Raw genomic sequence first — 13,084 nt, 5'->3', positions numbered from 1 at the left:
AAAACATGGGCTTGGATTAAAGTAATGCACACATTAGATTCAAGTATTCTGGAGGATAATAATTAAGTTTCCATTGCATCCACCATAGCGTTACTTTCACTGACAATCTCTTTCAATACTTGTGAGAATAAATGTTTTATTTTTATTACCTTGAGGGGCTGTTTCAAGGATTCCATTTGGTATACCTTCTGGAATAAAGCGCCACTGAAAAACAGAGTGATCTGCACCTCCAGTACTTATTACCCATTGAAAGTCATGCGACCAACGGACATTAGTGACATGTGCAGAGTGGCCAACGTATTTTCTAAATTTAGCTCCTATAATTTAAAAAAAAATTGCAAATAGAACCTTATTTTAGAATCCACAGAAAAAAATTGCAGATTTTTAAAATTAAAAACTAAACACTATATTCTCCATGAAGTTACAATAAATTGCATACATGGTTGACATTTACAGAAAGATGTGTTTTATTTTCCAGGTAAACAGTGTACAGGTTCCAATTTTCACCAATACTATTATACTATCTACTTTCCTTGATCCTTACATAATTTATCAGTAGTACATTAATATACTTTATTTGTCCATTCTTCTATCTTATTTTTTCACTCTCCATACATTATCCATGCAGCTGTGATCATGTGAGACACTAGTTCAAGATAGTTTCTGATTATGTTCTTTGTATATAACACAATATGCACAGTACAGGATGCACCCTGTGATTCTGCATGTTGCATGTCTAATATTAATCAATATTTCTTTACAATTAGATCCACTGTTTTCCTTTCATCAGTACAACAGCTTAGTGCAAGGTAAGACAACATATAAATTTCAAACACTCCATTTTTCACTCTCCATTATTGTTTTGACAAATTTGATCTCTCAGCTAAAAATACCTTTTCTTGTAACAACTAGTTTTAAAATGTATAAGATCAGGATACAGAACACTTGCAGGAGACTTTAAACATGCTTAGATAGCAACAAAACCAAATTTGTAACTATTTCTTTGTTCTTTTTCAAAATGAAAGAGGGAAGAATTAATAGGGGGAAAATCAACTAAGGGCTATGAAGATGTAGAGAAATAAGGGACTGATGTCTTCCAGCCTATAAGAAACAAATGTACGTAGGAAGTATCAAGCTGATAGGCCTGAATACTAAAGAGGACATAAGAACATAAGGAGAGCCTTGATAGATGAGGAAAAGAGGAAATTCAGCTAAGCATATCACAGAGATCTTGATATTTGGGTGACTATTGAGATGCTTGAGTTTTGTTTTTCTTCCACATGTGTTTGACTGTACATTCCTTGGGGCAGAATCTCTGAAGGTTTTTAATGTCAGTCATGTGGCACCACAGTGAAGCAAATCAAAAAGTGGAAGGCTACTGTAAGTTGCAGCCAGAAGGCTTTTCTCTTTGTGACAGCAAAGTCTGTTTTATAAAGTAATTGAAAGGACAGTGACAGAAAAATATTTTGATAGCCAACAGACTTCAGACTGACCGAGGGAGCTCAATATCCTTGCACTCGGCAACTTCTGCATTAGTACCATAGCTTGTTTCCTGAACAATGTTTTATGAACATGTCAGCCAGTTGCCATGCTAAGAACTGAAAGTACAGTGGACCTCCTCTTTATAATGGCAGTCTGTTCTGCAGACACAACTGTATTGTGAAAATACTGTAGTGTACATCCAGTAATGCATTGTTTTTTGGTAGTTCATTCCAAAATCGCAACCTCTGCCACAGAACTAAGCTATTTCCCTGTCTAAAAAATTACAGGTAGTGCCTTGGTATCTAGGGCAGGAGTCTGTAAACTTTTTGGCCAGAACGTCACATCAAATCTCTGACATGGTGTCAATGGTCAGAAAAATAAATAAGTTTTAAATATAAAATTTAAATAAATACATTAGAAAGCCTCAGAAAGCCTAAGGCCTTCAGAAGGCCCAAAAACATCACTTCTGTTTTTTTAGGAAAACCAGGAAGTGATGCTTTTAGGTCCTTAGAAGGCATTCTGAGGGGAGGCACATGGTACCCTCAGAACACCCTCCAGACACAAATGGAGTACAGCTCAGGTCACATTCAGATGAGCAGGCCCGAGGCTTGCAGGGGACCAAAGGTTTGCCATAGGCTGGATAGAGGCTTGCCGTGAGCAGCATCTGGCCCCCAGGCCAGGGTTTGGAGGCCCCTGATCTAGGGAGATCCTTTCCCTAACCCCCGCAGATACTGAAATCCATGGATAATCAAATATGCAGCGCTCCCCACCTGCCGTCCTCTGAATATGACCAGAGCTGAACATGATTGGTACTTCCAATTTTGGCCAGCACAGTTTTGGTACATTAGGAAGACAGCAGTTGAGGAAATCCGCAGGTTTGGGACCTGCGGTAAGGTAAAACCGCGGGTCCCAAACCCGCAGATGAAGAGGCCCCCACTTGTATTTACAAGGTGCCTACAGTGCTCTATAGGGGCCATTGTTATGTTCAATTTGTTACCAGAAGCTGAGAGCTCCTTCAAGGCCTTTGCCCCTTTCCCAGCTCTCGTTCCCTCAAACACACACAGTCACAATTTATTTATTTAAAAGACTTGTATCCCACCTTCCCTATGCCAATGCAAATGCTCACACTGCTATTGGCTAAGATGCTACCAAACACTTGCAGTTGCTGTTTGGCTTGTCTATGAGACATGATAGACAGTAAGTTGGCAGATAGACTTCTGTTGGCAGTAAGAATAAGCCTACTATACAGTGAGTAACCTATTGTATAGAGAAACTTTGTTTTGCCACAGAGTCCACTGTAAAGTGATCTGATAGCACTGTAAGCCCATTGTAAAGCAGGGACCTATTGTATTATAGGTTTTCTATTTGTTTAATTGGAATGCACCTGCAAAAAACACCAGTATGTAAATATGAATTAGAAAACAAAAAGCTGAAAAACTTTATCTTACTGATATTTTGAACTAAAGGCTGGTTCCTGTAAAGGAACCTTTTGCTCTGAAGGCTATAGCTAGTTGGCAGCATACAAGATATCATCGACACTTAACTTGGCCCACTTCATTCTGTTCTACAGGACATACCAGGCCTTGACCAACCCCCAGTCAAGTCTTTGATTGAATTTGGACCACTAGATGCTCTACCAGGTCCAGTCAACCTTGAATCCTAAACAATCTGTTTGCACTAAAATAAAGTGGACTCTCACTTTACAATGGGTTCATTTTACAATCAATCACTTTACAGTAGACTCTTTATAATGAAACAAGGATCACTATACAATAAATTTTACTTTATAATGGGCTTAAGATTGCTCTCAACAGGACCACTCTCCCCCATGGGTGATAGACAAGCTAATGTAATTTAATGCAAGCATTTGGTTGTGTCTCAGCCAACAGCAGCATTTTTAACATTGTGTCTGTGTATTTGAGGGAAGAAGACAACCTTATAATTTGTGTTTTAGAATTATAACATTGTGTAAAACTGACAAACATGACCCCTAAAGAATGCTGTAGACACTTTTAAGATCACTGTTTGGAGATGGAAATAGCTTAGTTCTATGACAGAACCTTCAACTTTCCAAGAACGAATTACCAAAAATGCAATGCAATGTTTTCCCAATACAATGGTGTGTCCAGAATTGATTAAAACTGTAAAGTGAGGGTCCACTGTATACTGATACATACTCCCCAGTTCCCCAATCACAGTACATTTCAAGGGGGAAATATAAATAGTGAGCATGGAGTAGTGCTTTACCAGGCAGTGCTAGCTTGGTAAAGCAGTATCGGTTCCGCTCAAAGCAAGCAGCATCCACTGGGTAACTATCCCTATTCACCCCAACAGAGAGCCTTTTCACTAGTTCTCCCCCTAACTTATACGGTGTGTCTTAGTTCATTCAAGAAATGTCTTTGAGCCGCAGAAGAAACATCAACCCACCTTTAGTAAGCAATTAAGAGGTATACATATGTAGCCTTACCTTTCTTCAGACAAGGAAACCTGAACAATTTAAGTAATCCAAAATCATCTCCAGTCACCAGAACTGCATTATTGTAGTTTCCATCCACAGAATTGATGTCTGTAACGTTACTGTACTTTGGCCAGATTCCATTCACTTCCAGTCCCATTACACATGTCCATGAAGCCCAGTGAATTGCTTTGATCTCATCTTTGCTGGTTAAATGTTTTCCAGCTGTAAACAATCAGGTCAATAGGTTATTTAGCCATTATGTTTCAGGAGAGGCGATGTTGTTTTTCAGGAATATTCAAACTTCCTACAATGAGAGAACCACAATGTTTGCCCACTGAAGTGTTCCATGAGACCCATACAGATAGAAAAAGACAAGAACCACACTGCTGTTAAACAGAAAGCTGTCACTGGCTATGGTTTTCTATGGACACAGAGTAGTCTCCTATACTTGAACTCAAGAAATAATTAGGATCAGGTCTTTTATTCCCTTTTAATCCCCAAACAGCTCATATTTAAATATTTTCTTCTCTTATCCATCTGAAGTCTGAACACCTGAAACAATCACACACTCCCACCACCCGCAATCTGCAAGGTACTTGACCCCCAGTATGGGTTTGCTCAGCCAAGAATAGCCTATTCCAAGATTAAGGCAGAATAAAGCAGCCTCCTCATAAAAGGAGTAGCACAATGTTGGTTATTCAATTTCTTCCAGACACAACCATTCAGAGCGAAAATTATCCTTCATTTTCATGGTAGAGTTTGTTTTAAGAATGAACCAATGCTGGAATTTTGAACAAGTAATCTTATGAATCTTTAGGGAAACTATAGGAAATAATGTACTATACAATTAGAAAACAATGGCATACCTGGGGGTTGGGGGGGCAAATGCCCTGGAGTGCCACCACGAGGGCCCCACTGCAACCCCTTCCCCCTGCTGCCTGTTTTTTGTTTTTTTTTAAACACGCCTTACCAGGGACTTTTACGGTCTAAGCAAACTGCAGTTATGCAGAATGAGCGCAGCCTCCCTAGCCCCCAGAGGGCCTTCTGAGACCTCCAGAGGAACTAAAAAAAATCACTTTCAGTTTTCAGTGAAAACCAGACATTTTTAGTCCCTCCAGAGGCCTCGGAAGGCCCTCCAGAGGCCTCAGAAGGGGAGTGAGGTTGCATGGGGTGGCATTTTGTGGTCCAGGTCCCATGCAGCACAAGGCCAGAATGGCAACTGCTTGAAAACCAGTGCTTTTGAATATATTTTGAATATACATATGTCATTTTGTCTTTTTAAAAAAAAACATTAATTCATTTTGACAGCACCTGCTTGATTGTGCTATATGGCTGCAATGGTACATTTACCTGGGAGTAAATCCCATTAAACTTAATGAAGCTTACTTCTGAGTAGACATGCATGGGATTGCACTGTTAATCAGGGTAGTCCAAGAGCATCTCTTTGCCCTGAAAGAAATGTTTGGAACTTACATGGCATCCTGTAGAAGAAGCGTTCTCCTGCACCATCATTCGTTTGCAGGAATTTACTGTCCAAAGACCAGTCAATATGAGTGATAAAGCTAGAAGACTTGTTGCACTCTCCAGTTTTCTTGTAGCGTTGAGCAACTGCATAGATATCCACGGGACCATCATTTGAACCCACTGCAAGGTAGCAGCCATCTGGTGAAAATTTCATTTCATGAATTACTTCTTTCCGATCTTTAATATGCACTACCTCTGTCATATCTCTGTAAAACCAGGAGTTAAAAAGGTTATCAACGGGCCCATTCTATGCCCTCAAACAAGTCATGCACATTTGTTTGAATGTATCACCATGATTTGCTTGGTTGACATATGTAATTTGCAAATAAATCTTTGGTATCAGTAGCCTGGCACTAGTTCTTGTTTGGCTTTATCTTATCACATCAGGATGGTTCTATGCAATATGAATGAAAAGATAAATTGAGACTCATCTAACTTACTTTTTTTTTTTAAGTAGCTGCATTCCTAAAAAGTTTGACATTTATTTTATCCTAACATTGTGCAAGGAATGTGCCTCCTATAGATTTTTCAGGGCAAATCAGAGTGAACAGTAATTTAATTAGCAAAGCTGATCTAGTCATTATTTTGGTCCTTGCAGACCCCTAAGTGATCAACATTCAAACTTCAACATGTGAGATTGTTCTGCATTTTTTAGTTGCAATTCTCCTACACAGGGCCTCTGAGAGGAATTTTATCAGGAGGTACAAAGTTTCTTTTGGGCCCCTTCCCAAAGACAGAGGAGGGTGAAACAGAGTGGGGAGTGGCAATGGGGGTGGACAGGATGGGGGCAAAAGAGGCAGGGGGAATGTGGCTACAGTTCGAATAGTCTTTGGAGCTCAGGTCTATCAGTCTTCCTAATGCAGAGCTCAGGTCTACCTGCCTGCCCGGCGTTGGCAGCTAGATACAGTAATACGGAAAAGCAAACACACTCCTAAGTCTCTCTAAAATCTTTCAAATATAGAAAATCATTGCAGGAGATTAGTATCATTGTATTTAGGCTCACACTAGAATGGAGAGTGTCCTGTGTACACCCAAACAGACTTCTGCGGCAGCTGCAGTCCCACAGCTGTGTTGCTGAGCTCCTCTACACTCCTTCATGGTTAGTGGATCCACAAGCCAAAGAGCTATTGTAGCAGGTCTGTTTCATCCCAGATGTGACACTGTTAAGGAATATACGCATTCCTGGGCCTGGTGTGTATGGCTTGTGGCAGCAGTTGCAACCATGAGCCCAAGCTAATGCCCGTAGCATTCCACATGGGCAGTGAGTCTGGGTGAGATTAGAAAGTGTAAGATCCCAGGAAATTTTTGGGTCCCCTCCTCTCTCCTGGGCCCCCTTTCTGACCCTGGGCCCAGGTACAAATTACAGGTTGAGACTAATTATTTGCAAAACACACTGCAGCAAATCAATTTAAAAAACAAAGTTTCTTTGCTCCAGTGATTGAAAAACAGCCTTGCTGACCTTTTGACTCTAAGATAAGAGTCATTAAGACGACAATCCATCAGCACTTCATTCAGCCCCTCCCTTCACCAATGCAAAATGATCACCTTTCTTTCATGTGCTGGGGGAAGGGAGGGGTCCGAAGGAGAGAGAAGGATTGATGGATTGTTAGCCTGCTGCCCTCTCTCTCTTTCATTAAGGAGGCTGTTGTTAAAGGACTGTTCAGTTTTTAAAACTGATTTTAAAGGGATGCATTTTTCCCCTTCTCCAGGGATCAGCACATTCTCTCTCATTTACAGGGGCCATTCATGTTGAGTCAAATCCGTGTATAAAAAATCCGTGTATAAATAGGCTGGAACTGTACCTCCTTTAGCCCCCTCTCCTAGGCCCTGCTTCTACATCTCATTCGCACAGAAGCTGCTTTAACTGCAAGTTTCTGGGATCATCATTACCCCAAACTCAACATTTGTCTCTCATTCACAGTATAGCCCTAGAAAAGAGTCTCTCTCTCTCTCACACACACTTATTTATTTATTAAATTTATATCCTGCATTTCTACCCTGAAAAGGCCACTCAAGGTGGCTTACAAATAAACTATACTAAATACAATGATACACGTTTTTCATATATGAAACAATAAAACACAATAAAACTTGGATCCTGATTAAAATATGTAAAAATGTGCCAGCCGCTTGGTATCAGCATAAAAAGACTTCCCTGAATAAAATGCTCTTAAGACCCCACTGAAAGGACTCTAGAGAGGGAACTGTTCTCAGTTCCTGGTTGAGGGAATTCCACAGGTGGGGCACCACCACCAAGAAGGCCCTAATTCTTGCCCCCATCCCCCTCAGTTCTGCTGGTGGTGGCACAGTTAGTCCCCCTCTGATGACTTGAGAGGAGGGAGGCAGTCTCTCAAATGCCGTGGACCTGGTAAATATATAGATATAGATATAGATAGACACACACACCCCACAGAGACTCACCTACAGTGGCGTAGCTAGGTTATTTGACACCCAGGGCCCATACATTTTTGTCACCCCATATGACATAATTAATTGATTGATTGATTCACATTTTTATACCTCTAAGCAGCTTAGCGTGGTGTACATGGTTCCTCCCCTTATTTTGTCCTCACAACAACCCTGTGAGGTAGGTGAGACTGAGAGATAGTAATTGTCATGACATGAAATTAATAATAATAATGGCCAGAAAATAAATGCAGTGAATATTTTCCCACAAGCAATGGATGAAATTCTGCATCAAATGGTATATAACATGATGGTATTATTCTTAAAAGCCATGATTTCCAGAATTCTGGTCACACCGAAATAGGGTGTCACCCCCCCGTCCCAGGATGTCTCATTGGCCTGTTTTGATTTAAGGCAGTGGTTCTCAAACATTTAACACTGGGACCCACTTTTTAGAATGACAATCTGTCCGGGACCCACCGGAAGTGATATCATCAAACAAAATAAAATAAATAAGTATAAATAATTAAATTAAAGAAAAACAAATAATTAAACAAGGGGAAGTCAGCCCTGTTTCACCCAGTGAATTTTCTCTGTAGCCTGCCTGTGATAACACCCCCCCCCCTACAAAAATATCAGTGAGATTTTCAGCCTTCCCCAGTGCCCATTTCAGTGTAAATTCTTATATTTCAAGCATATCACTATCAGGACCCATCTGGCTTTACAAGTCTAAAAACAGGGGTCGGGGGGTGCTGCCTTCTGGAGCATTTGCTTAGCTCCATTTTCATCAGATTGGGACCATGCAGCCAGCTTTGCATTCCCCTTTGCCTGACTTGACTAGGAACCAAGGCACGTTTGCTTACTCATGAGTAAACGCGACGTGTGGCTTACTTTTGCTTTCTATAGGGCTCAATACATTCGTCTGCTTGGAGGGAGGGACTTCATTCTTGGGTGTTTTTGGGGGGCTGCTTTCATTGGATAGGAACCATTCTGGTGTCGTTGGATTCCTCTCAGCCTGCCCTTTCCGTTGAACTAAGGCAAGTTTGCCTACTCACAAGTAAATGCGTGATATGGCTTGGTTTCACTTTCCATAGGGTTCAATGCATTTTTTGGTTTCTGGTTTTTTGGCCATAACTTTTGATGGAAAGGAGATATTTCACTTTGGATTTTTGCATTGCGCTCTGCTGGAAATTCTGCATCCAACAGTATATAGCACAATGGGGTTATTCGTAACCTCCACAATGTTGGGCCATTTGTGTTGTCACCTCCCCCAAGGCTGATAAGTGGGGCAGACTACCACACCCTTCCCTCGCTAGCTACCCACTGTTCATTATCTGCAGGTCATTCAGGGGTCAGGGATGTTCAGGTACATTGCAGCCATAACCAGGAGAAGCCCAGAGGAGAGCAAGGGGACAATGCTGTCATAATTACAAGACAATTAGTCTCCAGAGCAATGAAGCTGCAAGCTGCAGCCAGAGTTAACATTTTTACTCTTGAGAAAAAAGTAAGCCAGGGCTCAAGGTTTCCATTTAAATCAAGCAAGCCTCTTTCTCTTTGGCAGGATCACCTCTGATCCTTCTGCACTCTCATTCCATTTTGCAAATGTTTGGCAAAGGCCTGGTTTTTAAAAAAAAACACCAGGATGTAATCCTCATTTTCATCTGAAACAAAGTTACAATTGGGTTACAAGAGGTTACAATTCAGTGCACCATTACTTAAGAATAACACCCATGGAAAGCAATGGGTCTACTTCTGAGTAAATCAGGTTGCAACTATGTGTAGCTGCGCTTGCTCATGCTTGTTGCTTGTCTCTGCGTTGTGAATTGCACAGTCCGAGTTATGGGTTATAAGCTGTATGTTATGTGTTGAGCCTCTGGTTTGACAAGGGACCTTAAAGAAGGATTAAAGTAACGGTTCTGCTGGAAACTTGTTTACAGTGCACTTACTGTGATACTGTTAACAAAAAAGTTGTGAAGATCAGAATTAACAAAGGCAATGAATAAAAAAGGATCTTATGATAGGTGATGATATTTATTGAAATTAGTGAGTGTAGAGTTCTTAGGTAACAATTACTAGCAGTCTGTCTGTCTATCACAACATAACTCCTTTTGCATTCATGATCCTCACTGTCTACAAGTGCACTTGTAGCAATTTTTACTTTTCTCACCACCTATAATCTGTTCTTGCTTTATACAATGTAATATTCTTTGTAAATTTTTGTTACACTTCTTCCAATTAGGAGTTTGAAGAATGATTACTTAACAGTGAGTTGGAAAGGGGAGCAGAGGCAATAAAATTGTTTGAAAGGGGCTCTAATGTTCCATAGTAAGCTTATCCATGAGGCTGATTGAGGCCATCATCTCAGGCAACAGATTGGTGGGGGGCGGTGTTTCCTCCATCTGCCCATTTGTCCCCACTGTTCCTGCTACTCTCCCCCATCCCTGAATTGGAAAAGGAAGAGGAGGAGTGAAAGCATGGAAGAGAGGAGAGTGGTGGGCAAGATGCTGTTACATCCACTTCTTTTCTTTTTCAGTTCAGTGAGTGGGAGTAGCTGTGTGACACAACACCAGGTAAGCATTTGGTATGCTGTCTGAGGCACTAAGCTAGCTCTGGTCTGAGAATCATGCAGAAATGCAGACATTTTGAAACACATTTTTTTGAAAGAGGAAAAAAACCACAGACACGATGAGATAAGATGCTACGACAGTACTGCATAAAATGAATTCGTTATGTCCATTTTAACAAAATCTCAGTGGGCAGTCCAATCACATCTAAATTCCCACACAGCGATGCAGCAGTACCAGCAAGGCTAGTGTTGTTACTGCTTTTGGAAATTTTAGGGTTCTGGATGTCTCCGTGAGATAAGGGGACATTTGTCCCCTTCCCCGTGGGTAAGCCCCAGCAGCCACTATGCATCAACTCAGACCTGCACCAGTTTAATCGCTGGTGCAAGTCCACCTTGACCCGGGAAGATCTATCAAACCCAGGAAGGGAGTAAGGATTCGGCATGCGTCACTGCCGATCTTTGTCCCTCCCAGGCCTGATCCACCCTCCTATCACTGCCCTGTTCCTCCTACCCCTCCCCCATTCCACCCACTGTTACAGCCCAGTCCTAACTGAGGGCTGCACTGCCAGAACTCATGTTCTGGCATCACAGCATCATTTGCAGTGTCACAAAGAGCAACACACTGTCATGTGCAAGTAGACTGCCACTGAAAAGGGTGGGTGGCTGCGGCCATGTGGCATGGCTTTCAAGATGCCCTAATGTTGGCAAGGGGATGGGGTGGGCAGGGGGGTTGGCAGGGGGGAGGTGGGCAGGGGTCCAAGCAGAGGAAGTTGGGGGTAGTTCCCAGCAGTAGCAACTTGTGCCAGGATCCTATCCTCGTTCCCTCCCTTTCTCTCCTTGGACCTGCACCAGCAAAATGGCTGGTGTAGATTTAAGGAGATCCGTTTGAGCAGTGGAGGCTTACTCTAGAGGTGCGGCTTCAACAGCGGAGGGGCAGTTAGTTAAGATTGAGCCCTTAGTGATCACTAGATTATAAGAGGTCTGGAAAATCCTTCACTGACACCCTTAGCCCTTAGGTTTTTCATAGGAAAAACCTATGTTGAGCCTGATTGAGCCCTTAGTGATATCTAGATTATAAGAGGTCTGGAAAATCCTTCACTGACAGTGTCAGTGCACATTCACACAAATGGTTCAGTCCATAGTCTGTTGGAACATGAATGCAAGCCTAAGAACTTCCAAGCCCACACACTCCCCTCTCTTTCCTCTTCACCTCCAGTATGTAGCTATGATATAGGAATTTTGATCTATTAGAATCTTGATATGTAAATGATAGTTAAATCACAGCTCCCAGATTTGAATGAAATGCAGAGCTGCAACTTAATTGAAAATGATTCCTTCTTTGCAGCTGTGTGCAAGAGTGAAGGACAAAAGGGGAGGGGGACGAGGGACCAGGCAGGCTTGGAGTGCCTTAGGCCATGGTTTGTTATATCACAGTTTAATGAGCTGGTATAGCACAGTGTCTTTGAGACTGAGCTGTGAATCGAGACTTCTGCAATCCCAAACTTGCCTTCACCACAAACTCAGCTAGGTGGCCTTGGGCAAGCCAGAGAGTCTCGGCTCCCTGCCTGCAATTTGGGGATAATAATACTTACCTTACAGAGTTGTCTGAAGGACATGTATCAGGCTAATACATGAGTTGTATTTTGCATGGTCAGAAAGTGCAGAACAAATGTTAATATTATGCTTAACATACTGAACCATATGGATTAAAAACATTTTGTATCTGGATAATAAGCATAATCTTCAGCTATGCTTCCAACATTGCTTGGATAGCACATAGAATCCCCAACTGGAGAAGAAATTTGACACCTGGCCAATCTACACAATACCTCACTAAGGCCCCAATCCTAAGGGGCCATAGCGCCTGCGTTGGAGCTCAGCGCTGGTGCTGGGTGCCACTAACATGCCGTAAGGCAAGTTTGCGGCACCTGGGAAAGAGGAGCCAACAGTGCTGGGCTCAGTGCCAAGAAGATACACCACAGGAGTGCCTGTGGGGTGGGGGGAGGGTAAGTTGCACCCCCACATGGTGGTGTGGGTTTTCAGAGCAGGGGGAGGCATTTCGGGGCAGGGAAGGGCAGAGTGACTGACCCAGAAGGGGTGTAGAACTGGCAGAGCCCTGCTCCACCAGATCCTATCCTCTGTTTTGGGTTCCAAAGCCCAACACTGAGGTTATCAAGTCTGTGCTGGCAAAATAGCCAGCACAGATTCAAGTAGCCCCATTGCAGGGCCTGTGCCCTTACTCTGGGGAAGAGAACGAATACCCCTTCTCCTGAGGAGACCTCCAGCAGCCTCTGTGGGGCCACAGGACACACTGGTTGTCATTTTGGTGGTGCTGCTGCATCCGGTGGCCCTGCCAGGGATAGGATTGGGCTGTAAGAATGTCTAATGTCAATTGGCCACCATGCACAATGGCTGGGCAATATGTGCCGTCAGTTTATGCATAGTCTCCATATTTTCATGTGAATGTGCATCATACCTAGTCTTAACATACGTTCTCCACTAAACTCACATCAACCATCAAACACACACACCCCTTCTCCAATAGCACTTAAGGCATTTCATAACAGTAGCTACAATGAAACAATAATATATAATAATAATAATAATAATAATAATAATAAAACTTTATTTTTATCCCGCCCTTCTCC

General features: G+C 42.3%; 1 protein-coding gene across 2 annotated transcripts in view; it reads right to left on the bottom strand.

The window, feature by feature from the left end:
- The window catches only part of EML6 (EMAP like 6), a 184,535-nt gene that overhangs the window by 85,996 nt on the left and 85,455 nt on the right, over window positions 1-13,084 (bottom strand). For both annotated transcript variants that reach the window (XM_066611920.1, XM_066611921.1), the window contains exons 9-11: window positions 5,414-5,670; window positions 3,950-4,162; window positions 150-317 (exon numbers count right to left, since the gene is read on the bottom strand). In XM_066611920.1, coding sequence (XP_066468017.1) covers window positions 150-317; window positions 3,950-4,162; window positions 5,414-5,670 — 638 coding nt within the window. The remainder of the gene's footprint in view (window positions 1-149; window positions 318-3,949; window positions 4,163-5,413; window positions 5,671-13,084) is intronic.

The sequence above is a fragment of the Tiliqua scincoides genome, chromosome 1 (genome assembly GCF_035046505.1).
Source record: "Tiliqua scincoides isolate rTilSci1 chromosome 1, rTilSci1.hap2, whole genome shotgun sequence".
In the NCBI taxonomy this organism is placed as follows: domain Eukaryota; kingdom Metazoa; phylum Chordata; class Lepidosauria; order Squamata; family Scincidae; genus Tiliqua; species Tiliqua scincoides.
Note: the sequence above shows the minus strand (reverse complement) of the source record. Positions and strands in the feature narration are given on the sequence as shown.